The 26774-nt window shown below is 48.6% G+C and overlaps 1 protein-coding gene across 1 annotated transcript in view; it reads left to right on the top strand.

The window, feature by feature from the left end:
- The first annotated feature begins 1988 nt into the window (after window positions 1-1988).
- The window catches only part of LMX1A (LIM homeobox transcription factor 1 alpha), a 151974-nt gene continuing 127188 nt past the window's right edge, over window positions 1989-26774 (top strand). The window contains exons 1-2 of the mRNA XM_028104751.1: window positions 1989-2064; window positions 4319-4505. Of these exons, the coding sequence (XP_027960552.1) occupies window positions 1989-2064; window positions 4319-4505 (263 nt within the window). The remainder of the gene's footprint in view (window positions 2065-4318; window positions 4506-26774) is intronic.

Genomic DNA, 26774 nt, shown 5'->3' with positions numbered 1-26774 from the left:
GATTAAATGAGTTAACTGTGTAACCAAACCTGGCACATAATAAAATGTTCGATAAATGTGAGCCCGCGTTATGATTTATTTATTGAGTATCCACTTGGGGCCCGGCACCGTGCTAACCTCCTGGAGTACACGGATGATTAAGACCCTGGTCCTGCTCCTGGAGGGCTAAAGGTCTACCACTGTAAGCTAAGGTCAGGAGGTGTAGGGAGTTGACATTTCCCCCCAGTACTTTGCTCCCCTAAGTATGCCCCCTTAGCTGACTCAGTGTCATTGAGGGCTCGGTGTCTGGGGGGTCAGATCCCACCTAGTCTCTGCTAGGAGCCCCATTCGAGCTTTGGCCATGGCTCCTACGGCCTCTATACACCCCATCCCTGAACAGGTTTCGATCTGAACCCGTCAACCGCTTTCGAGCCCGGCGGAAGTTGGGAACTTTGCGGGAGCCCCGGCTGACCGAGAAGGGGATTGAGGAGCTCAGAGCTGTGGGCCTCCCCGCCCCCCACCCCCGCCCCGCGCCCGCAAGCAACCACACGCAGCCAACAGCTTCCCCGCGCTTCCGACGGCGCGGGGAGGGCCGCGGTGCTGCTGTCGCCTGCGGCGGCGGAGAGCGGCCGGGGACGCGGCGTGCGAGGGCCGGGGCCGGGGGCGCGGGGGGCCCGGGCGGCGACCCCGCCGGCGCGCCCCGAAGGAGCCCTTGCACGTGGAGGGGAGGAAACTTTGCGTGCCTGCGAGGCGGCCTCGGCGAGCTGGGCCGCGCAGCCGGGCCGGGAAAGGGAGCACGGCGGCCGCTCCAGGGGCGCGTTCCCAGCCCGCCTCCCCGCGCACCCCACCCCTTCCCTCCGCCGCGCGCCGCGCCGCGGCCCCTGTCAGCAGCGGCCGGATCCGCCCCGGCGCAGCAGGGCCCGACTCGCACCCACGACCCCGGGCCTCGGCGCTCCCTCCCGGCCTCGGAGAAGCCCCGGCCCTCCCCGCCCGCCCCCGAGGAAGCGACGCGGCCGGCCAGGACGTCCCGAGAAGGCCGGCCGCCCGCGGCCACGTCCCGGCCCGGCCCGGGCGCGCCGAGGAGCGGAGCCAGGGGCCGGCGCTCGCTCGGGCTCCCTCCCGGCCACGCCGGCTGCAGCCTCGAGGGCCTACGCCTCTCCCGGCCGCAGCTCCCCGCGGCGCCCGGCCCCTTCCTCCCGCCCCTGCCGCGGGGAGCGAGCTCGCCCACCAGGTAAGGAGGGCTGCGCGTTCCTGGGCTCCGGCTCGGGCGGGCGTGTTTCGGAAAGTTGATTTGAAATGCATCCAAGAGTGAGCAGGGCCAGCCGCGGCTCCTCCCCGAGGCGACTTCTTCGCTCGTGCAGACGTTGCCGGCACCAGCCGACCGGCGGGAGGACCGCCCCGCGCGCCCCCAGCAGCTCTCAGCGCCCGGGGCCCGCGAGCAGGCGGGTGCGCTCCGGCTCGCTCTCTCGGCCCCGCCTGGGCCGGGGCAGGTGAGGGACGCCCCGGGCCGGTCGGGGCGCGGGCCGTAGACCTCGCAGGCCCTCGTGCCTGGGCCCGGCCCCGCGAAGGGAACACCCCCTCCTTTTATCCCGGTCTTTTAACCCACGTCGCTGGGTTCCCGCAGAGCTGTCCCTGGGGCCCGCTATAGGTTAGGGCGGAGTCGGACTCGGGATGGGAAACCTGGGCCTGGGGACGGGGTGAGGGTGTGTGTACGGGGGGGGGGGCAAGCGAAGGAGAAGCGCCGTTGGGGGGCGGAGGTCTAAGTACAAAACGCGTTGACTTCAAGTGAAATCAGATCAGTCAGAGCAGTTCGCGGTGACTCGTCTCTCTCCTCCCACCCCACCTTTCTCTTGGCTGGACTCTACCCTCCCGGCTCATTCTGGTGACCCTGGACACTCCCTCCGTCCTTTCCCAGGAGCGTGGCGGCTGCGGGCTCCCGGTCCCCGAGGGCACGGACCCCAGAAGCATCGTTTCCTCCCCTCTACAGGTCCTTCCGGCCCGGCCCGAACATGCTGGACGGCCTGAAGATGGAGGAGAACTTCCAAAGCGCCATCGAGACTTCGGCGTCCTTTTCCTCGCTGCTGGGTGAGTGTTCAGGCCGTGCGCCCCGGGCGCACCCTCTTTCCACCAGACAGACCCCAGCTCTGTGCAGCCCAGCTCGCCGGGACCCGTTCGGCAATAAGGGAGACCGCGCCCCGCGTCCGGCACTCAGTGGAGCCCACGCTCCGTCTGTCCGTCAGTCCCCATGGGTCCTTCCTACCCCAAACCGACAAGCCGCCCCAGGCCTCGCTCGCCGGGCACCGAATTCCCCAAAGCCGCGAGGGGCGGGCGAGATTGCTCGCGGGCGTCTGAGTGGCAAGTGATTAAAAATACTCCGGGCTGGATTTTTAATCACGGAGCTGATCGACATCTCATAAACGCCGCCCGCTTCTCGGGGGCCTAGGGGCGAGCATAGGCAACCTGAGGCTCGAAGGCGCCCAAGTTCGAGGCAGCTTCTGGTCCCCACCAACTCCAGCCCCAGTCTCAGCCTCGGGCACGGCCGAAGGGCTTTTCCGGGCGGGTGGGCAGCGCAGCGCGGGGATTAGCCCGCACCGCAGGGCCCTCGCTTGGGTTTTATAATTAACTGGAGCCGGACCTCGAGGCGGGCGGCTTTCCCCGCTACCTCCCCAATCCATTTGCAGCGACCGCTAGGAGCCGCGAGCCAAGGGCCTCGGAAGGGTGTTCACACGCGCGGGTCTCGCTGATCTGAGGCCAAGGGTTCTCAACCCCACCTCCCACACCGACCTTGGTGGTTTTCAGGTGTGGGCAGCGGGTGTTTTAGTATTTTAGCGGGAGGGATTTTCGTTTTGTCATTTAAACCTCTTGCCTCTTTCCGTCCTTCGGAACCGCTAGAGCGGGGTGAAGGCGATGAGACAGTTTGGCTGGAGAAACCACATCCGGAGAGGAATTCCCCCCTACTCCCCAGATGAAACGAAATCACGCGCACTGCGTTCCCCTCTTTCAACCGCGATTTGGGAAACTTCTCGACTCCGTGCAGCGTCGGAAGAGCGCGGGGCGGGGGGGCAGAGCTGGCATTGCCCTGGCACGGAGCGCGCGCTACCTTGTGTCTACAGCGGGCGCCGGGGCCCGCGATGTGCGCTCCGCCGGCTTACGGCGGTTCCCAACGCCCGGGGCCTGGCCCTAAACGCCGACACAGGGCAGAACGAATAGAGAATTTTACAACTGAAGACTATCTCGCTACTTTTCTTAGCCCTCCCTGCATGCCCCAAGGCGACTGCCCCCACTCAGGAGCTGGTAGCGGGATCCCCCAAGGGAAAAAGCGACAGGAGTGTAGCAAGGAAATGGGGAAGGGTCAGGCCCTTTGGGACACCACGCACAAGAGTATTGTTATCAGGGGGCAAGGCCTTCTTTAAATAGCTGTGAAATGTGCCGACAAAGGCGGCCAAGCGTTCCCACATCCTAAAAAAGGGCACCCCCCCCAGCAAAATAAAGGAACAAAACAGACAAAAATCCAAGGGGGTAGGGTAGAGAGCATTCCCCATTTGCGTGGAGTGGGTTTGGTGTGGGTTTCGCTCGACTGCGCTGTAGCTGAGCTTGCGGGATTCCTGGAATGCCCCTGGCATCTCGGCGCCCTGCTTCTTTCCTTTTTCCCTTCTATTTTGATGCTTTGTAATTATGTATATGTCAACATACATATATACACATGAAAGTATACGTGTAAACCCACCTGCAACTTGTACTCCAACCAAGGCGCAGCACTTTGGGGTTCATTGCTTTCAACGATACTGTTTGCCTGGAGCGAGATGGTATTTTTCTGTACGTCTGAGACTTTTTAGGAAGGAAATAAAAATTTTAAAGTTTTCCCTCAAAAAATACAACAGAATTGCGTTTTAGCAGAAGAAAAAACCAGTCCCCCCAAATTCTTTTTATAGACTCGCAGTTTTCATATTAGTCAAAAGAGACAAGCATAGTGAGTGACTTAATGCTTAGGTGATAAACCTTGGAGCGCAAATTTATCTGTAGCCTAATTTTACTGGCTGTGCGCACATTTGCGCGAATACCTCGGTAGGTTTGATAATTAAGGTCCCTTATTATTGATTTACACCCCCTCCCCGGTAGAATGTGAACCTTCCCATAGAGCTGCTGTTTGTTAGAAACAACACCTGGTTCGATTTTTCTCTGTTCTCTAAAACGCGGTTTGGTTGATTAGCGGGGGCTTCCCAGGGTGGGGGCGCGGGAGAAATCCGTGGGCGTGTAGTGAACAGAGCGGGTCCCGGCCAGCTTTGGCCGGGATGCTGGGCCGGCGCGGTTGACCCGAGAACGTCTATTGCTGCTGTAGGCAGAGCGGTGAGCCCCAAGTCTGTCTGCGAGGGCTGTCAACGGGTCATCTCGGACAGGTTTCTGCTGAGGCTCAACGACAGCTTCTGGCATGAACAGTGCGTGCAGTGCGCCTCCTGCAAAGAGCCCCTGGAGACCACCTGCTTCTACCGGGACAAGAAGCTCTACTGCAAGTATGACTACGAGAAGTAAGTGAGCGCGGCCCCCACGCGGTCACCAGCAAGCGCTGGAGACTCGGTCCTCCTTTACCCCCATCGGCTTCGGGATGGCGCTAGAGGCACCCGTGCACCCAGAGACGCGGAGGGCCGGTTCACCCCCAGCTTGTAGCGGGCTGCCCTCCCCCGGGCCTTGGAGACGTGCACGGTGCGCCCTGCCACTGCCCGGCCCACAGGGGCGCGAGTGACGCCACCGTCCACGGTGTGCTCGCCTGGTATGCAGTCCTCCCAGGCTCCTACTCCGACCTGGCGCTTCCAGGGGGACACACCTCTGTGGGGGCTCTGACCCCATCCCTCTCATTCCCGGCTCTCCCCTTCCCTGGGGTGCCCTGCGGGCTGCCAGTGGCCCATGTCTGCTCACGGGGTTCCCACTCCGTCTTAGCCACGTGTCTGCGCCACCCAGGCGCTTAGGGCGAGCAGCGAGGTTTCTGCTCCCACGGCTTCCGTCCCCTGTGCGCGGTTCCCGCTTGGCTTTGTCCCCTGGCTTCGCGACAGACTGGTCTCAGAAATGGCGCGGGGGGCCCCCCTGAGCTCCGCGCACATCCTGTTTGCCTTTTCTCTCCCTGTCCCCGATCCCCGCCCCGTTTCTCAAAAACCCTGGGGCGCAGGGGCCGTTAGGCCAGAAACGGGGCCTGATCTGAGACTCCCTCCTCCACTGCACAGCTCCCCCTGCCCCGACCCCGAATTCCCGCGTGGGTGTGCCCTGCAGCCTTGCGCCGGATTCAGTTGTCTCCTGCCGACGTGACCGTTCTGGTGTGTTTGGAGGAGAATTAGGCGGCAGGTATTTAAGAAAGTAAATTATTTGGAATCTAGATTTTTGTAATGCCTAAAGCCTGGATGCGGCCTGGATGGGAGTTAGAAGGATTTCCTGGTTCTCGCCAGACAGGCCCGGAGTTGCTTAGTGGGTCCATGGAGAGAGAACTGCTTTTCCTTGTCAAAAGGGCTAGTCAATGCGGACACGGACTTCGCAAAGCTGTGCGTGGTACTGAAGGAAAGAAAAGCGGCGGCATCGCAGGCCTCTCTTTTTGCACACTAGATTGGTGTGTGTGGCCGAGGGGACGCGCGTGCGCGCCCAGGAGAATTCCGCATTTGTTACTGGTGAATAAAAGAGACAGCAGTCGGGAGGATAATCAAGGGAGGGGCAGTGTGCAGGAAAAGCAGTTCCTATCACGTTATTGAAAACACAGGGAAGGGGGGTGTGCAGAAGGCTCCATATAAGAAAAAAGAAAAAAAACCCACTGAGAACAGAAATATCTTCCTTTCAGGGTTGCCTGGGCTGTGAGGTTTTCTGAACACAGGCAAAGTGGTTACACCTAGTGACCACACACACACACACACACACACACACACACACACACACACACCATTTTTTCTGCCGGACAGTGCTCCTTTGCCATTCTCTTCTTGAATTTTACTAACCCTAATCCTCCTGTGGAAGGGGTACTGGGCATTTTGAAAAGATAACTTTACATTTTTAGCACTAAAAAGAATACACATTCTGCTTTGGACCCGTTGGACAATACAGGAATGAATAAAGAAATGAAAACACATGACCACTTTACAAAGTGGTAATTATGGTTAACATTTTTTAAAGAAGACATGCCCGTATCTGTTCTTGGTTGTCTGTTTGTTGCCACAGTGTCTGAGTGAAAAGTGCAATTTTTAGGGAATTAAGCAGATTTTGCCTGCAGAACTTCAAGTATCACCTTTGGATAAAGCTTCTGGTTGATTGTTCGCTTCCCCCCCCCCCCATCTTGCTTTTCATCTGAAGGTTTTGGGATGGTGTAGACCCAATCTTTATCTTTCTGCTTATAGATTACTGAGATGTCCACATCCTTCAGGCACAACACTAGCGAATTCAAAAGTGTTGGAGCTTAGGAAAGGATTTGGATTGTGAATTTCTATTCTGTTTGTTAAAAAAAAAATCACGAATCAAAGAAGGCTTAAGGGTCAACACAGCTGTCTGGCCAGTCAGATCTTCTTTAAGGAAGTCAGGCTGTGTCAAGAGGGGAAGAAACAGTTGTTGTAAAGTACTTAACACAACAATGTCCCCTCCATTTCAGCCCCCCAGGTTTGGCGCGGTTTGGGCTTATTAGGAGCCCACTAAGGTCAGTTCTCCTCTCTCACAGCTATTTCTGCAAAGGGAAAATTGCAGGGATCGACTTGCAAGCTGTTGGCCGGAACCAGGAAGATTTTGTAGAGGAACGCAAGCTGTATTGTTCAGAGAGGTGTTGACGTTACAATGAGGGGGTTTAATTTTAATTTTAACATCTATTTTGGAAACACATGTCCAAAATGGAGTTGCTCGCACTCGTTTAGCTCATGGCGCCCTGTCAGCACGGGTCTGTGCCCAACCCCTCAATATTTTTTTTAAAAGATGAGTTTTATTCTTAGTTTCTCCTCTGTTCCCCATCCCAACCCCATTCCCTTTTCCCAACAAAATGGGGTTTTAATATATCCGATCATCTTCAGCATCAGCATGCATCGGGGTTGCTGCGGTTGTTTGTTTCAAAACTAGGCTGCAGACAAATTCCTTTGTTCAGCCACCTGTTATCATCAAGCTTCTCTATGCAAGGCAAGGGGCTGTGTGCTGAGAGGCTATGAGATGGAGTTGCCTTCAGGGGGCTTTCAGCCTCGCCCGTTTGCCTTCTGTATTCTCCCAACTGTCAAGGATTTCTTAGAAGCCTCCTCTAAGTGCAGGAATAGGTATTGCCTAGGAGCCCTCTGGAATGACCAGATCTTTGTCATCCAGAAGGACGTTTTCAGTTACAGGTATCATGAGATAGTCACAGAGAGCACTTTTTTCCTCTTGAATGAACTGATTATTTAAAAATAATTTTGCCCTTTTGGGTGGATCTTTTTAAAATCTGAGGCCCAGACAAGGCAAACGGAGGGAGAGGAAAAAGAGCTGGAGGTGAGGTGGTGGGGCTGCATGGGGGTAAATGAGGAAGCACATCATGAAGATGCAGGTCAGGCATGCCCTGCTCGCCGGATTCGCCAAGTTGAAATGCTGTTCCTACACATTAAAATGAAAGAACGCATAGCTAGTGTGCAGTCTTCGGTGAAGGGCAGAAACATAATATTAACAAAGCAAGTTTATTGTATTTGTTTTAACCATTTATAGGTGCTTTCCTGGCTGTGGGCAGTTTTACACTTGAATTATTAGCTGCCTGTTCGTGGAGTCAGGTGGCCAGCTAAAAAGTGCAAATTCTACTCGATCAGCTAGTGGTTACACCTTCTTGGTGTCAAACACCAAATTTGTCTAATTAAAAAAAATGGAATGGACAGTGGCATCTGAGACACAGCCATTCATTTCAGACTTCAGGATGTTTTGTTAAATATTTGTCTCTTACACTATGACACCCTTAGGAGTCATTTATCTTCTGATCATCCAAAACAAATAAACATTTAGGGCCAGAGTGCAGAACACTGATTTATGAATGTCCACAGAAATTAAGAACTGGAGGTGATCTTTTTTGAGCATGACAGGTCATCAAAGAAAAATAACTAGTTAGGTGGGATGAGACGTTTACAGAATTGCTGAAGCTGTACCGAGTGATTTAAAACAGGAGGGTGCTATAGGTAAGGATGTTTAAAAACTGGATTCCACTCTTTTCAGTGTGCCTGAAAGTTAGCAGATAACCAAATATTTTCCAGCCTAGGGGACTTCTATTTATATAACTGTTGTTCCCTATTTAACTGAGTCCTCTGTGATCTGGGTAGTTTGGAGTTTTCCCTGAATTTGTTCCAAACAAATACTGTAGTTGGACTTCAGCTGGAGACAGAAGAGGCTGCTGAATAACGGGAATGTAGTAATACAATAGATAATTAAGCCTTCTGGAAGGGATCCCACATTTAAATCAAGTTTATATTGTTTCTTTCATGTGCCTGGCAGCTTGGTGCGTCAGCCGGGGCCCTCTCCCCTCACATGTGAAGTTTATCATTATCCCTTAGATTGTTCTGGACACCCTCGGAGCAGAGTGGGATAGTGCTGCTGTCATCAGGTCTGTTCTCATAACATCACAACTCCCCACATGTCAGCAAATCCCAGGCCTTGGGAGACCTTTCCTCAGAGGGCCGGTCCATGTTGTCTCCCCTTTCTTTTGGAGCAGACCAATTTTCTGAAGACAGGGACTAAAATGGGGGCAGAGCGGATGTCACATTTAGAGCTTTCTCTGTCTTGCCTTTGCCCTGCTGATTGGCAGCCCCTCGGAGAAAATGGCTGGGGTAATGATCTCTATTAGGACCAGTAATGAACTAATTTTGCGTTTTATCAAGGTAGTGTAGGGGGTGTGTGTGTGTGTGTGTGTCTGTGTGTAGGGAGAAGAATTAGTTAATTAGTTTGGTTTTATTACTGTGACATTACTTGCAGATCAAAATTGGGCATACAGTTACTCCTAGAAGGGAGCCCACAGATGAAATTACAGAGGCAGTTGTAGGTTTTTGCTGTACTTGATCTTTTGTTGGCCCCACTCCTGGTATAATAAAATGTAAGGAATATAAAAATCAAACACAGCTAGGTAATAAATTGATGTCTGCATTAAATTGCAGGGGGGTTTAGCTCGGGATAAGCACCGTCCACGGGCTGTGGCTGTGTGTTGGTGTGGGCCGAGTAATCTCTTTTTTTATTTGCAGGGTGATTGGAAACAGTCCTTGCTCAGAGGTGTTTTCTCTTTTTATATGGATTGGTCCCCGGGTAGGACTTCCTTGGAATCTAAGACTTAAAATTTTGAAATAAAATTAGACAGCACAAGTAGATATTAATAGTATTCTGGGAATTGTATATGAACATTGCTTTTCAGTGGAGGGCTGTGGGATTCTTTTGATCCTTACATAAATGGAGCACATTATAAAAAGTTATTTATCCAGTCCAGTTGTACATACTCTAGAGTCCTGGGACTTCTGTCATCTACCCAGCTAAGGAGCTGTTTTTGCTTTTAGATTTCAGTGACAGGAGCTGTTCTGAAAGTTCATTGTTTGTCTTGCCTTTCAGTTTCATTTTTCTCATTTATAAGTTTTGCATTCGCCAAAATACTGTTATTGATTTTAGAGAGGCCTTGTCATTGCTTTCTAATTCCGGAAGAAATTTTTTTGGAGGTCATGAGCAGGTATTCTTGCTCTAATGAGAACAATTCCATTTCTTAAATTATCGGCTAATTATTCTTTGCGGTCAAAGAAATTGTTTGGGTCGCGGCATTTCGAAGTGAAACAAGAGGCGAGGATTTAAAATATTCCTTATATTATCAGAAATTTAGTAAAGCCTCTTAGAGTCAACGCCCATACCACAGGTCATTGTTGAATCCCATCACGTTCAAAATGACCCACATTGAATCCCGATCACTTGAGTGTTAAGTACAGTTGTACAACATTAGGGAATGAGCGATGTGGGGGAAATGTGCAATCACATGGAAAGATTTAAAAATAATTTCTGCCATAACTGAACCCTTAGCCCTATTTGAGTGCTTTTCAATTCCTTTTTTTTTAATATCTTTCTAATGTGGATTTTTCAGTGTCCTTTCACATCTTCAGAGGGGAGCTCTTAGCAAGCCACTTGCAGGCTGAGATCAGGAGGATTGGGGGCCCCGCCGGGGGTGGCGTGCCTCTCCCAGCCTCTGTGGCGAGCAGCAGGGTCCCTCTCCCAGGAGGGCCCTGTCCTCTTGCCAGCAGGCCTAAGGCTGCCCCCTAGGAACACCTGTGTTTTTCTGAAAGTCTCTTAGTGACATGCAGAACGGTGTTGCCAGTGGCCTTTGCAGCTTTGGTGTGGGAAAGTTGGTGATTTTAGGAGCAAAATGAAGAAAGGGTTCTGAAGGAAATGATATTAGGGGACAAGAGACCAGAGGCCCTTCTTTTTCCTGTGTGCCCTGTTTTACTGGAACCTACAGGAAAACCGGCTTGGGATTTACATAGTCTCCGCAGTCTTTTTGACTAGCACGCTGCGGGACATTTTAGTCAATTTATCACAATTGGAATTAGTTATGTTATCGCTGACCAGTGTCGGCTGCCGCTTTGTGTCTCTTTGTCATATATTAAATGAAACCCCGCCAACCGCCTTGCTGAAATGAGGGAAACACCTTCCAAATGTCAAATTGTTATTTTAGTGAAGCACAATTATCTGTCTCTATATTTTTAACCAGGACGAAATTAATAAAACTGCTACGGGCCCTGGCATTAATTAGCGGGAGGATTAGAGCTGTATCGGCTAAAAAGGAGGTGTAAACACTGTCATCTTGCTACATGTTTGTTTTCACACTACTGAAAATAAATAAAATGAGACTTAGGATAGGGATTAAGTTTCTTTGGGCATTACACAGCAGATTCGATTGGAATGCAGCAGAAACACTGACGTATTAGCGAAGACATCATGGAAGGAATAAAAACCATGGCCCTCCATCCGTTTCCCACCTTATGTGTAGACTTGGTCCCATCACAGACAACCGCAGCTGAGTAATTAAAAAAATTTTTTTTTAAAACCTACCTCTGGGCTGTTCTTCTCAGTTGGCGAACCGAGGAGCTTGTCACCTGGCCACCATGCTTGGATTAGCCAGAACCTAAGGAAACCATTGCCGGATTCCCCATTAGCGTACCATAATGTCACAACAACTGAAAATACAAAAATGGACTGTGCTTTTCCCAGCCCTCTAGCTGAAGCTCCATGAAAGAGTTTGGTCTCTCCCAGCCTTTCCAGCTTCCAGTTTGGGGATCCTATTTTTGGATAACAGTAAACATGTCTGGGTTTTCTGACTCCAGTGTCTCCCCATCCTATTAGATTGCTGTTTGATCATTATTATCCTATAATGGACCAGCCCTGATGGATGGCTGGCCACTATGGGCTGGCCTACCTTGCCTGACAGGCCCAATTAAACTCTGCGCATATAACAAATATCTTTAGCGTCCAGCATTGCTGGGAATGGACCACATGCTCTATCTGGTGCTCACATCTGGCCCCGTCCCATTCTGCCTCCCCCTCACCCTCCTGTGCCCTGTGGAATTCTAGTAACTTGACTCTTGCCAGCATCAGATCTTACTTAAATACCATCTCATCAACTGTTTCATTCCCCCCCCCCACCCAGGCCATCCGTATGGACCATGAGTCCTCTTTTGATTTGCTCACGTGGGGGAAACTAATTAGTCTTCTGGATGCAAAAGTCAGAGTCCTGTCCCATGGCCACCCAGTTATGGAGCAGGGTTCAGCTCAGTCATTGGCAAGGGGCATACCCCTCAGGTTTGCACGATCCCATGACCCTTGCTCTTTGGGTGACCAGTTAGGGGCCCCTGCACATCTTCTGAGTGTGCCTCGTACCTCCATGGATGCCACCTTATGTGCTGCCACTCTAGATGGATGTTTCTGGGGGAGGGGGGGTGGTCAGAGAAGCACCTGCGTCTGATGCTGTCACCAGTAAACCAGAAGGAGTTATTTGGTGAGAAACCCGACTGGCATCCTGATAGGATGTAAACACACCATTCATTCTCAGCTTCTTGCTGCTTCTGTGGACATGGCACTTGTCCAGCCTGGGAAGAACCCTCCTTTATCTCTAGAGCACCAGGTTCTGCGGCTGCAGTGGGGAGGGATCTTTCTAGCAGCCTCCTTTCCTGTTCCATCCGGGCCCCTCAGCTACTCCAGCGCCACGCCTTGACTCACAGTTCTGGTGCCCCCTCCCTCTGGAGCCTCAGGAACCTTTAAAAGGATTTTTGAAAACAAAACAAAACAAAACACCCCCTCCTGAACTCAAGATTAGCCTCTTAAGCTCATTAAAGTTCCTTTAAATACCAAAATGTTGGGCTCCTGGGGACGATCCCCCCAAACCATATTTTCATTCTTAACATTGTTGTCATTCACTGTGCAGCAGATTAAGGGCAGCTCCCTCTGGGCCCAGGAACGGTCCCCTCTCTCTCTGCAGGAGGGTCCAAATATGTCTTTGTTTGAGTACTCCAATAGCCTGAACCTAACCAAGTAGGAGCCGATGCCACAGCTTGGCCTGGGGCCCCTAGCTCCATGCTGGAGAAGGGGTTGATGTCTTTGGGGGATAAGGTGGGGTCCCCAGTGGGGAATGGGCAGTTGAGTGGAGAAGGCGTGGCTTGTACAGTTTTCAGGAGCTTGGCGGCCACTGGGCCCTCTCCTAGTCCCTGGGGAGAACCAGGGTGGATGAGTGCTCCAGGGGCCTGGACTTAAAGGACTGTCCTTGCCCTAGAGAGTGAGGCTGGCTTGGGGAACCCTCTTTCTGGGACCCAGCAGAAATGCCAGAGCCCAGTTTCTGTCCTTTCCCCAGGCGTTGGCGGACGGACCATCCCAGTTCAGAGGTGGATTTTTCCGGCCATACCTGCCTTTGGCCCAGTGCCACTCTCCCCCTCACTTCAGCCTCTTTTCCAAGGAGCCTCCTTAATACACCCACCCCCTCTCTGTCATTTCAGGCTTCCTTTCCTAAAGCAGGCTCTTGGGGAGAGCTTTCTGGTTTTGACAGTGGAACAAATCCTTTTTAACATAACCATCGAGAGCTTCCTCCCCTGCTGCTGGCTCCTCTCACGCCTTCTCCTCCTGCCCTCCTGCATTGTAGCAGGGATTCCTTTGTGCATGTCTTCCGGCTGCACAGACAGTGATGGCCGCCCCCTTCACAGGGATCCAGGCACAGCTCCTCAGAGACGAAATCCAGTCGGCGGAGCCGCGAGGTATACTTTGGAAACCCAAAGTGGAAGAACATTCCAGAAGACCCTCTCTTGCATTTCCTTGGCAGGAGTGTTGCTTGGTCCCTGTGCCTCTCTTTCCCTTGGGGCTCTACGCACCTGGCATCCCTAGATTCATCCAGAGCACTAGTTATACCACCCCCTTTTCAGGATCTCAGCTCAGTCTTGCCTTCTTGCTTATCTTGTGCTCTGAACCCATCTTGTGACCTTTCAAATTTCATATTATCTTGTGTACAGGCTAGCGCTTGGTCTTAGTTATCTGTCAAATTGGACAAGCTATTATGAAATAATTCACTTGGGATGTACATGAGAATGTGGTGTTCTTTCAAAGATACTTTTTAACTCGAAGGGCATTCAGTTGAAAAGGAATGACTACCTTACAGTAGGATTTGAGGTCCTAGAATGGGACCAGTATAGGAGATAATTATGGACAATGCAAATACCACTTTGAAGGTGCTTTCCTGTTTGTCTGTGTATAAGGCTGGGTCGTGATTATATACCTGCTCCTTTTCTTCTGGGTTCTGCTCTTGGTCGGGCTCTTCCATTTCAAAAATCCATATCCATAGATGGAAGCGGTTGGACAGGTGGGTATGGTTGGTTTGGGCACTGTGTAGCTCCCTCCATTGCTGGAAAATAACTGGAAACACATGTCCTACTGTCAAGAGATGTCCAAACCACAATGTCCTTATTTGTATGAGGGAATATGCTCACAACCTCGTAGCGTTGTTGTGAGAATTGAGTAAGAAAATGAACACGGAAAGCTTTTTGGTAAAATGCAGAGAACTATACGAGGTTGGGTATTATTGCTGACTTTTTTTATATGAGTAAACGAATGTAGATTCTCAGGAGCTGTGCATGGTAACTCTGCATGGTGTAGTGGTTAAGACCATAGACTGTGGGTGTCTGGGTGTCTGGGATCACGTCCTTGCTCTGTTGCTCACTAGCCATTTCCATGGGCAAGAGTCTTACTTTCTCAGTGCTGGTTTCCTCTCTCTAAAATGGGGGTAATGAGGGGCGCCTGGGTGGTTCAGATGGTTAAGCGTCTGCCTTCAGCTCCGGTCATGATTCCAGGGTCCTGGGATTGAGCCCCACGTGAGCAGGGAGCCTGCTTCTCCCTCTCCTCCTGCTCCCCCTGCTTGTGCTCTCTCGCTCTCTCTGTCAAAAATAAATAAATAAATAAAATGTTTAAAAAAAATAAAATAAAACGGGGAGTAATGATAGTACCAACCTCATAGGGTCACTTTGGGTTAATATTTATAAAGTATACAGGTCAATGCTTGGCTTGTAGGAATTACCATAAAAGGACGTGTTGAAAAAAATGTATCCTTTTCCATTTTCTTTTTTTCTTTTTTTTAAGATTTTATTTATTTTTGAGAGAGAGAGAGAACAAGCAGAAGGGAGGGGTAGAGGGAGAAGCAGGCTCCCTGCTGAACAGGGAGCCCGATGCGGGACCCGATCCCTGGACTTTGGGATCATGACCTGAGCCGAAGGTAGTTGCTTAAATGACTGAGTCACCCAGGTGCCCCACTTTCCCATTTTCAAAGAGCCTTTGCATGTATTATCTTTTTGGACCCCACAACAATTTCTAAAGTTAGATAAGGAGAGGTTTTTTTTTCCCCTCCCTCTGCATTTTATAGCTAGGAAACTAAGGCTCAGAGAGGTTAAGAACTTGCCCAAGGTCATGCTGTTGGTGAAGAGGGAAGCTGGGATGCTGTCCCCAACCACGGACTCCTGGTCCAATGGCCTTTCCTCTAAATCACACCATCTGCTGCTTGAATTCTGGTGTTCATACCTCAGTGAGATCACAATTCTCAGTTTGTCCTGTTGAACCAGCTCTTGGAAAACAAGTCCCCACCTGCTAGATACTTGAGCTTTCAGGCAGCCTTCTGATGGTCAGCTGTTTATATATTGCGTGATTTTAAAGGAAGTTTTTTGGATTTGGGGATTGCCTGTGTGTGTGTGTGTGTGTGTGTGTGTGTGTGAAAGCTGCTAGCATACACCCATCACTCCTGTTTATCAAACTACACCCACAAAGCCATCCTGCCTCCATCCTTTCCTGTCCCATACCATCTGCATTGGGCTCCATTGTCCCTCTAGCTTAGTCGTTCTTCCCCACCGGAAGAATGACAAAAAGGCAGACAAGCATCCATTTTTCTCTCTGCAGCTCCCAGAGTTTGCTATTGGTGGCTTGTTCTGGGAGCCTGTCTGCACATTTGGCAGCAGAACTGTTAAATATCAGATCTGGAGCCTTCCAAACATAACTTCCATTGGGACTAGCTAGCAGCTGTCCATCCATTCCTTGCATAACCCTTTTCCAAGGTTTCTTCTGAACTGTGTTGTATGCTCAAGCAAGCCCCAGCCTCAGCTAGAAAAGATCCCGCTCTGCCCTGGTATGAGGCCGATTTCCAGAACTGCTGACTCCCTCTTGTTTATTACGTGACCTGGCTGGATCAAAAAAGGGAGAGTGGAATCTTGGTTTTAGGAAATACAGTATTCCTGTATTGTATTATTTCACTCACCGGTGCTGACGCTTGATTCACTTAAAACTAGTTCCAGTCAATTTTTGAGAGATGGAATGTGGGTCTGAATTTAATCTCTGTAAACTGGCGTGTAATGAAACTAGAGATTTCAGGTAATACAGCAGTAACTGGAATGCATTTTACCTGGTTGTATGCGGATTTCTCAAATTGAGAATTAAATGGAATCTTATAAACAGTTGGTTTATTAATTAAATCACTCATTCATTCATCTAATCATCAAACAGACTTATTAAATTCCTCTATGTGCCAGGTATGTAAAAAATGAGTAAGATGAAGCACGGATGTATTAACAATCTAGCAGAGACTGTTTAGAGACATAAATTAAACAGATGCCTAAGAGAAGAATAAGATTGTTTGAAGAGAGGCCTGGCCTGTAGGACAGAGAGCCCACTCATTTAAGTCCCTTGGTTCTGCATTACTCAGTGCTCTTCATGATCTCCATAGTGCTTGTCACCGTATGAAGTCTATATTTTTTGTTGCTTTGTGGCCTGTGTCAGTAGGTCATAAACTCTGTGAGGGCAGGGACCTTCCTGTTTTTGTTTGGTGTTTTGTTTCTTGAGACCTGTATCTCCAGCATCTTGCACGGTACCTGACACACAGTAGGCATTAGACAAATGTCTGTGGGTTGAATGGATGAGTTAATCAATGGGTAACTTGCTTGGGGTTGTTACAAAAGCTTCATGGAAGGTGACAGAAAATAAACCAATAAATAAAGGCATATTTCAAATTGTGGTAAGCGCCAAGCTACTGAATAGTACGTAGTAATACATAACCAAGGGACCCCGAGCTTTAGGATATATTATCACATAAGTCACGAGAAGAGGGGAATGCCCAAGGGGATGCCACATAGGCTAAGAAGAGCACCGGCATTCAAGAAGCCCATCCGTGGGCGGACGACGCAGAGGCAGGAGAGTATGCCAGGGTGAGTGAGGTTCTGGAAGACATGGCAGTGGTGGGGACTTTCCAAAAGTAGGGCTGCCTGTTTGCTCTTGAAATTGGCAGTTAGTCATTGGTAACCTTATCAAGAGTAGTTTTTTCTTTTTTTAAGATTTTATTTATTTATTTGTCAGAGAGAGACAGAGAGCACAAGCAGGGGGAACAGCAGAGGGACAAGCAGGCTCCCCGCGGAGCAGGGAGCCCGATGCAGGGCTTGATCCCAGGACTCTGGGATCATGGCCTGAGCCGAAGGCAGACGCTTAACCAACTGAGCCACCCAGGCGTCCCTCAAGAGTAGTTTCATCAGAGGCATAGAGGGGACGGGACAGCATTTTAATGGGTAAACGTAAAGGAAAACGTAGTTGAAGTAGCAGAGGGAGTGATATGACCAGCTCTTCTGAGAAGGTGGACAGCAGAAGAAAGATCAGAAGGAAGAAAACACAGTAGTACCTGGGGTGGAGCTAGAATGAAGGGAGGATGTCATAGGATGCGCTAGTCTTGAGCCTACTTCATGGCTCAGATGAGTTTCACCAGGAAGGGAAGGAGGTTGAGGATCCAGGAGAGTGAGGGGCATCCAACTGACAGAGGAGAAGACTGGGGAAGGCTCAGGGACCCACGCAGGGCACAGGGTCTGGCCCTGCTCTCCTCTGTTCTGACCATTTATATGCCCTTTGTTCTGTGGATTAGCTGGAACTGAACCACAGAACGGAGGCCAACAAAGGTGGGTCTGTTTTCTGTCACTCCTCAGGTAGCCACTGCAGCTTCCCACGTTGCTTCTTTCCCAAGGCCACCCTGGGTCAGGGGCCGGCGGGGGCCAGCGGAGTGAAGCTCCAGCCCGTGTCCTTCTTCTTCAGACACTAGTTGTCTTAGTGCAAACCCAGGCTGTCTGTCACCTCCCTGTCTCTGCTCTTCATTTGTCCGAACTCCATTTGGTTACGGCGTGGTCCAGGGTGTGCATGGTGTGGCCAATTCCCCAAGCCCGGAGCTCGTCAGCTGGGCTTGGCAGCTAGACCGTGCACATGTCTGGCAGTGGAAGGGCCTTTGCTTCCTGGGAGACTCAGCAGAAACCTGAAGAGAAGGGCGTCCAGGATGGGGACGTGGTCCTCCTTGTCAGCTGTGGTGGCCCGGTCTCTCTCCACCTGGCTATCACTGCTTATGGTCTCGTTCACACAACCGGTTCGTATGTGAACTTTCTCAGACTAGAGACTGGAGTGACCCAGAAGATAGCAGTAGGTTTTTCCAGAAGCCTTGAGCCTTAATCCTTCCCTTGCCTCTGCTTTGGCTGGGTGGGCCTGGGCAAATCACATAATCTCTTTGAGTTTATATGGTTTGCCTCCGTGCCTTTCCTTTGAGTTCTCGGAGGTGTGGAGCATGATCACAAACTGTCTGACGCGCACAGTGAAGGTGTGGGAACATTTTTGACAGAGAGTGGGAGAGCAGTGTATGGGTGGGTATGCATCTTTCCTTGGGTCTCGGGCCATCATAGCCATATGACCCTAGGAAAGAGAAAAGTAAGTAAGTGTCAAGGGGCCAGACCTCTTCACTTAGAAGGGGATGAAGCTGAAATTGGTGCTACCAAGGGAGTTGAATATTTTTCAATGGCTCTGTCTCTGTGGCCAGTAAATTCAGGGGAAAAAAATCAGTGACAGGTTATTTAATATCATAGACACCCAACTGATTCACGAAATGCGTTTTTCTATTTGATTTCGACTGAGCTCCACAGTGCTAGAAGGGAAAGCTGTGTGGAGCGCTGTGATGCACATTTCGGTACTTCATGATGAATTATTTTTCCATTTCCCTGTTGACAGTTAAAGGGCAAGGGCCAAATGGACTGCACTCTTTTAAGTGGCACCATGGACACAGTGGGATCTTTAGAAAGGCATTAGCAGCCAAACCTAGTTCATATCAGCTCAGGTAAATGCTCTTCCTCACTGGCCCCGTTCCCTCAACTCAATTATTAAAGGATTAAAGGACTTCCCCAATGAGCTCCCTTAAAAATTTAATGATGTACAGTATTGCAGGGGTTGAACTGTTACGACAAAGTGATTCAGCTTTGCCCTGGTATCACTAGTTAATCGGAGAGAAAGGAAGGTTCTGAGGCTCACGTTACCTGTAATAGGAGAAGACTCACCATCAGTAAGGTCATGTGCTCTGGCATCCCCCGCAGCTCACACTCCTGACTTTTTACCAGCTGAGCCATCTTCTGGGGGCAAGATGGAGGGACAGTATATCCTGCCTGTGGCCCTCCGTCCGAATAGTACTTACTCTTTCTTAGAGTTGGATAGCATTTTCAGGAGAAGTTGATGGAAGAGATGTGTTTAGGGTCATGGTTTGATATTGTCACGTCCATAAGGGGGTCGTTCGGTTCTCAGTGGTCACTTTTAGCCTTCTTGAACATGAAACACGTGCCCTTTTGTGTGTGGGGGGAGTAACACGTGTGTGCACATGCACACACACGGATGCACTCTGTCCCCTTGTATAACTGGGGATACGCACATGTGGGATCACTGGACAAAGTCAGAGGTGTAATCTGTGGCCAGAGAACTGAGTCAGCGCTTGTTTGTTTCCTTGGGGACCCAACCCGTATCCTCAGACTCATCAGCATCAAGGGGTAAATACTGAGCTAATAGCCACAACCAAGCTTAAAATCCACGGTCGTCAGTGCATGGTGAGTGTTGTGGATGTGCGGGTCTGCAGTGGGGAGTACAGCGAGGGGTGAGTGGCTGACACTTCCCAGGTTGGGGGCATCTGTCTTAATTGCCACATGTCCATGCACCTCGCTGACAGCCTAACTGATGAATCACTCAGCATGTATTTATCTTTTTAAAGATTTTATTTAGTTCTTTTTGTCTGAGAGAGCGCGAGAGAGCACAAGCAGGTGGAGCTGCAGGGAGCGGAAGAAGCAGACTCCCCGCTGAGCCTGGAGCCCGATGTGGGGCTCGATCCCAGGACCCTGGGATCATGGCCTGAGCCAAAGCAGACGCTTCACCAACTGAGCCACCCAGGTGTCCCGAATCACTCAGCATTTAGAAGCCCTATATTTCAAGGGTCATTTCTAATTTTAAAACCCTATTTGGTATAGGATCTCCTTTTTTGTTGTCATTTTGTTTTTTTAAATCCCATTCCTTATTTGGTTGTTCTAAAGTTGGAGTTCAGATTAGCATCATTTTTCCCGTATAGTTTTCAGTTTTCCCTTCTAAGAGGTGCATCTGTCTTGACTCAGTTTCTTTTCTCTCTGCTCTGAATTTATCATTTAAATGAGAATATTGTTGTAGTTAGGGTAGGATTTAGACCTGTGGTCCTAACCCTTCATTTTGGCCAGCCCGAAAGGTAAATTTTACTTTGTTCACTTATTTACCTATTCAGCTGTATTTGTTGAGGACCTACGACACGCTAGACATCGTTACAGGCACTTGGGAGAGAACCGGGAACAACAGCAAAGAGAGAATCCCTTAACTTCATGGAGCTGACATTCTAGAGGGGAAGGAAGACAGTAAAGAAACAAAATACACCTTCCCTCCCCTGCCTCTGATATCCACAAGTTTGACTTTTCTTCCTACTTAAATATCCATCTATTTAATGCTGAAACCCACCCCTACAATCGCCACTACTCCATTATATGTCTATTATTTTCCCTTTTTCCAGCCACTGACCACCTTCTAGCATATGCTGTAATTTACTTTTTTATCATGCCAATGTATTGTTTCCCCCATTAGCAGGCAAGTCTCACGAGAGCAGAGCCTGGAACAGTTTTGTTTACTAGTCCAGTGCCTGGAACGTAATAGGTACCCTGCACTGGCGGTGGAAGGCCTGAGGTGATGGATTCATTGATAAAGCTGTGTCACACCGGTGGTAAACAGAAGAGCAGATGGGAGGTGATTCCGGGGTATTGCCCTGAGCTGGGTATTTCACTTCTCCTGAGTTGGAGAAGACTTGAGGGGAGAGGGGGCCGTGGGGGTCGTGGGGGCAGCAAGAGTTTTCTTGGATGTGAACAAGATAATATATCTGCTTCTGAGCCTTATTTTATTCTTTAAACACTCCCATAGAAGCCAGAAAGGAGGGGGAAGCTCAAAGGAGACAAGTGAGTGAAAAATCCAGTAGGGCACCTGGGTGGCTCAGTTGGTAAAGCATCTGCCCTTGGCTCAGGTCATGATCCCAGGGTCCTGGGATCGAGCCCTACATCGGGCTCCCTTGCTCAGTGGTGAGCCTGCTTCTCCCTCTACCCCTCCCCCCTGCTCGTGATCTCTCACTCTCTCTCTCTCTCAAATAAATAAATAAAATCTTTAAAAAAATATCCAGCCATGTTGATACTTAGAGATTTTGTCTTAGGAGTAGGGGTTTCAAACCTGGGTTTTGCTTCAGGGTGTCCGTGAGTCCCTTGAATTATTTTCTCAGAAGTGTGTGTGTGTGTGTGTGTGTGTGTGTGTGTGTGTGTGTGCGCGCGCATGCGTGCAAGCGTGCATGGGTACACACGTGCACTTTTCTGGGTCCATAGATTTTGTCAGATCCTAGAAGCTGCCTGTCATCCCAAAATGGGTAAGAGTTAGTGATGTGGAAGAAAGGAGATCATGAGAATGGACCGCAGAAAGTCAGACGTACCCCCTTAGCCCCACTTCGCTTGTGGACAAGGGTTCAAATCTCAGCTCTGTTACTTGGCAGATTAACCTCTGAGGAATCTGCCTCCTTATTTCTTAAAAGGCAGAAACTATCTCTTTACATATGTTATAGGGATTAAAGATTATGTGTGTTTATACAGCATCTAGTAAAGATCCTCGGTAGATGGCAGCTAATTATACTAATAATTTACTCACTCATTTACTCAGCACTGCCAGCCAATTGTAGATTATTATTGCCCATATGGGCAATTTTATTCTCATACCAGTGGTTTGTTTCTTTCATTACTTTTAAACCTCAGCATTACTTTTCTAAGAATTCTCCATGGATGTACCTAATATTTTAAAAGGACATAAAGACAGACAGATTGCCTTGTAAAGTAAAAACACACATCAGATGCAAGAAAGAAAAATCAAGAGCAAGAAATACTTGGTTGGAGAACAGGGGCTTTCAAAGAGATAAAATCTACTTCCCATTGTTGGTTTATACAAACCGACTTGATAAACTTAAGCCACAGGCATCCGGTATTTATTTGTTACATTAATCCTAAACTGAAAGATAATTAGCAAATTTGTTAAGTAGGCTTATGTTTACCCTTCTTTGCCAACAATTGTGATCATTTGTTGGCGACTGAAGGTTGAACTGAGTCCTCCTGTCTTGATCACAGTTGTCAGGAGGAAATAATGTGCTTGAGTTTCACAGACGTGTGAACTTTCTAGGTCTCGTGTTATATTTAACAGAGGCTTAGTCTCTCTCAGAAGGTACTAATAATGATGAGACTTACTGAGTTATTGATCATCCCTTATAAGCAAGGCAGCAGAATGGACTCTAATTAAACAATTCGTTAATAGTAACTTGGCAAGTGGGCGTGCACTCGTTTTCACGTTTACCTATGATATGAATTTATTTATGCATATATTGTATTTTAGCCTTTTTAAAAAAAATTTATTTATTTGTTTTAGAGAGAGAGCAGGGGGAGGGGCAGAGGGGGAGGGAGAAGGACTCTCAAGCCGGCTCCACACTTGGCGTGGAGCCTGACATGGGGCTTGATCTCATGACCCTGAGATCACGACCTGAGCCGAAGCCAAGAGTTGGATGCTTAACCGACTGAGCCACCCAGGTGCCCCAATGAGTATTTTAGCTTTTATGAGGGAATTCAAAGTCTTTGTTTGTATTTTCTTTTTAAAATCACAGTTTCTCTCAATTCTTCTAATACTTACTTTGAAGCTACCATGAAAACTACTGGCAATGGACAGCGAGAGCCTAAATGAGAGAGAAGCCTGAAGAGTCTATGATAACAGACACTATATCATGTAATCACCAACCCTCATTCAAGATGAGGGGACTGAGGCTCACAGAGGCTGAGCTGTGGTCCCGATGTCACATGGTTTCTTTCTAAGCAGTGTAGATGGGAATCAGGCTCACGCTTTCCAGAGCTCCCTGCACAATGTCACAGCTGCTTTGCCTGTGGGGCAAAGCCCTGGAGATGTTGCCTGTTCTCATCACCAGGTTGTGTGGAAAGGTCATGCCAGTCCCTTCTGTGGAAACTTAAATTTAAGCAGTTCTGGGACAGATCTGTTGCTGAGCCCATAGGTTTAAGTCACCCTCTAAGAATGAGTGAAGTGATTATCCTGGACACAATCGCGCAAAACTGACGGAACAGTGATGGAGAAACGAAATCTGCAATGATGGATGTGTTAACTTGGTAAATGGTTCCTTCCACCATTTGGTCTGGGTTTGGACACATACATTTGACCATTGCGAACTGTAACTGTATCTTGAGCATAAGAGATGTTTATATATTATATATGTGTATTTGATATGTATCAACACACACATGTGGAATCATTGGATTTTAGTGACAGAAGGTACTTCGTAGATTTTGGATGGTATAAGTAGTGAAAAACAGGAGACAGGTTGCCTGATTTCTATTTTTTAAAAAAATATCTTATTTATTTATTTTAGAGAGAGAGAGAGAGTACATGAGGGGGGTGGGGAGAGGGAGAAGCAGGCTCCCCACTGAGCAAGGAGTCTGATGTGGGGCTTGATCCCAGGATCCTGGGATCACGACCTGAGCTGAAGGCAGATGCTAAACTAACTGAGCCACCCAGGCACCTTGACAGCCTGATTTCTAATCTTTATTTTTAAAGTACTCTTCTATAGATGGCATATAGCTGAGTCTTTTTTCTTTATCCATTCTGACAATCTCTTTCTTTTCGTTGAAGTGTTTTGTCCGTTAGTATTTGATGTGATTATTGATGTAGTTGGATTTCGGTCTACCGTTTTGCTATTTTATTTTCGCTTTCTATTTATGCACTCTATTTTTTTGTTCTCCCTTTCTCCTTTCATACCTTCTTTTATTTAATGGATTTTTAAAAGAATTTTGTTTTAATTTACTTATTGGCTTCTTAACTGTATTTCTTTAAATTATTAATTTTTTAATGGTTGTTCCCAGGATTATAATATGCATCCTTAACTATTCACAATGTGTGTAGAGTTGATATTATACCACTGCACATAACACTTAAGAACCTCGGAACTATATATACCCATTTACTTTCTCCCTCTATTCTGCTTGCTATAGTTGTTGGATTTTTTTCTCTGTTCTTTGGATTGTGTCATTTCTATTGATCTATATGTAAGTTCATCAACACTTTCTTTGTCATCTTTGATCTGCTGTTAAGCCAATCCAGTATATTTGTTTAATTTCAGATATGGTACTTCTCAGTTCTGGAGCTCGTCTGTCCATTAGCAACATATGGTTATTTAACTGTACATTAAATGCAATTGACTACAGTGTAAAATTCAGTTCCTCAGTTGCACTAGCCACATGGTAAGCACTCAATGGTTACATGTGGCTGGTGGCACTGTATTGGGCAACAAAGACATAAAACACTTCCATCATTGCAGAAAATCCTATCGAACAGTGCTGTTACAGAGTCTCTGTTTGATTTCTTTTTCAAAGTTTGAATTTTTTGGTGATATTTCCTATCTTTCCACTTTTTAAGCATATTTTTTTCAGGACATACTCAAGCATAGTTATATTAGATGCTTTAAAATCCTTGTCGGATAGGGGTGCCTGGCTGGCTCAGTCAGTAGAGCATGTGACTCTTGATCTCAGGGTTGTGGGTTCGAGCCCCACGTTGCATGTAGAGATCACTAAAATAAATTAATAAAGTAATTTAAAAAAGCTTTAAAATCCCTGTCAGATAATTCTAACCTCTGGGTCATTTTGGGGTCAATCTCTGTGGATTCTCTTTTCCCTTAAGTACAGGTCATGTTGATGATTTTAAATTGTGCCCGGGAAATGATACAGTATAGGTAACCTGAATTCTTATGTTCCTTCAAAGAGTATTCGTATCTTAAGAAATTTCTAGGAGGCAACTAACTTGGTTGAACTCAGACTGCAAACTCTGACTTTCCTAAGGTGAGCTATAGCTAGAATCTTAGTTCAGCATTTTGATCCTTCATTGGGCTGCTTGGAGTCTGCCCAGTGCACCTGGGATCCAGGGACCACCTAGAGATTTAGGCAGAGCTTATACATAGAATTAGGGCTTCCCCCTCTGTAGATCTCTCCAGGTTTCTTCTCTCACTTTTAGATGCTGTGATTGCTCCAAATTCTGTCTTCTGGTCCTTTCCGTCAGTGAGACTGGAACTTTTCCGTTCAAGTCTCTTCGTTACTCTGTGTGACTAAGCACTGTAAAAACAGGAAAACCACTCAGTTCTAGTCCTTTCTTCCATGTGCTGACTTCCCTTCAAGTCTGTCTGCTTTTGGTCATTATCTGGTGCCTTCACATAGTTATTTTCTATATTTTGCCTAGAGTTTCCAGTTACTTGTGGGAGAGTTGGGCAGTAGGAGCTACTCAGTTTGTTTCAGATCTTGACTCATCCATCTCCTGTGTGACCTTGTTACTACCTGTGATGCCTCGGTTCCCTCATCTGTAAAATGGGAATAATAATACCAAGCTTACAAGATTGTCATGAAGATCAAGGAGGTGCGGCAAGTGGACTTAGTTATTTCTGGCTGCTGTGAATGTGATTCTGGTCTCAGTCTTGTCATTTGTGTATGTGGAAGTCACTAGCTGAGGGGGGTGCACCCAGCACTGAACCCCGATCTTCAGCTGGGCTACACATATACTCCATACACACAAATGAGAAATAATGTCAATCTTAGAGATGGCTATTTGCCCATCAGAAATGTTTGTGATTATTTCATGTGCTGTAACTCTACACATTATGTTTCCATGGGATTTGATATTTGGAGAGGTCAGAGGGCAGGCTGACAGATTTTACTAACAGCCTTTTCTGTCAAATGCCACGAGAGTTTTTTCTTTCCTCCATTTGATTAGCTCTCATTCAGCTGCATCAGTGTGAGGCTTTTGGAGGGGAGTTATTTAGGCGTGTGGGCTCTTACTGCCTTCAACGACATGACTCTGTCCTCTCTTCCCATTTAGTGGGACTGTCCAGTTTCACTCCTTTTACATCATTCGTGAATCAGCCTCTCCAGGCCCATGTCATGCTGGTTGCCCTTCACTGAATGGCCTTCTGGTTGCTGACACGTTTTGGGGACAGAGAGGCCCAGTCTTGCTGCAAAAGTGTGTGTGTGGGGGGGGGGTTCCCCTACAGTTCTCAGCTCAGGACTCTCACCATGGGACGAGGTGTGCCCGAAGCAAATTGATATCATCATGAGCATCATTTTGTATTCTGAGATTTCTGCCCCAGAGAGACAAATTTTTGTCTTTTTCTCTCCTGACAATTGCCACATGAGCTGAGATGGTCTTGGGAAAGCTGTGTTCTCTCCATGGGGGGTTGAGATAAGACCGGAGGCCCAAGAGAGTGAGGTAATAGGGCACGCATCTCTCTTTATGATTCAGCAGGAAACCTAGAACTCACTGGAAGACTAAAGTCTGCCTGAGTCGTCTCTGAACTGTGACTTTCTGTTGGCCCACTTCCCTGAGGTTCACCCCCACAGCTGTGCCTCCCTCGGGCCGCCGGCCAGCACCCGCACAGGTGCACAAACCCTGAAGGTGTCCCCACCCTGTGAATCACCTGTCTCGGTCTTTGCTGGGTTCCTGGCCAGGTGCTGGGACAGACTTGTAGCCAGCTGGGAACACTGTGGAGGTACAACGGGGAGCTTGGTTTTCAGAGCCGTGGGGCTCGCATCAGACTCACATGTTAACTGTTTGCTCTCAGGAGGTAGCTCCGTGGGACTGCCTTTGTGCCCAGCATCTCTGTGCCCTGCTCCTTTCACACGCTGACAGGTTGTTGCCGGGGCTGGGACTAACAGTCTCCACCAGTGAACCCTCTCCCCAACACTCCTCACAGGAGCAGATACTTGGCCCAGTGGGCAGCTGATCAAAATCCAGAGGTTTCTGTGTGAAATCCTGAGAAAGTGCTAAACAAGGGCCTAGCTTGGTGTTTTTGTTACGGGGTTTTTCTTCCCCCCAGTTTGTGTCCCTTGCTCGTCTTCTCT

This window comes from Eumetopias jubatus, unplaced genomic scaffold (assembly GCF_037043125.1).
Source record: "Eumetopias jubatus isolate StellerSeaLion01/CBP00866 unplaced genomic scaffold, mEumJub1_p1.0 scaffold_12, whole genome shotgun sequence".
In the NCBI taxonomy this organism is placed as follows: domain Eukaryota; kingdom Metazoa; phylum Chordata; class Mammalia; order Carnivora; family Otariidae; genus Eumetopias; species Eumetopias jubatus.
This window is presented reverse-complemented; position numbering and strand designations above follow the sequence as displayed.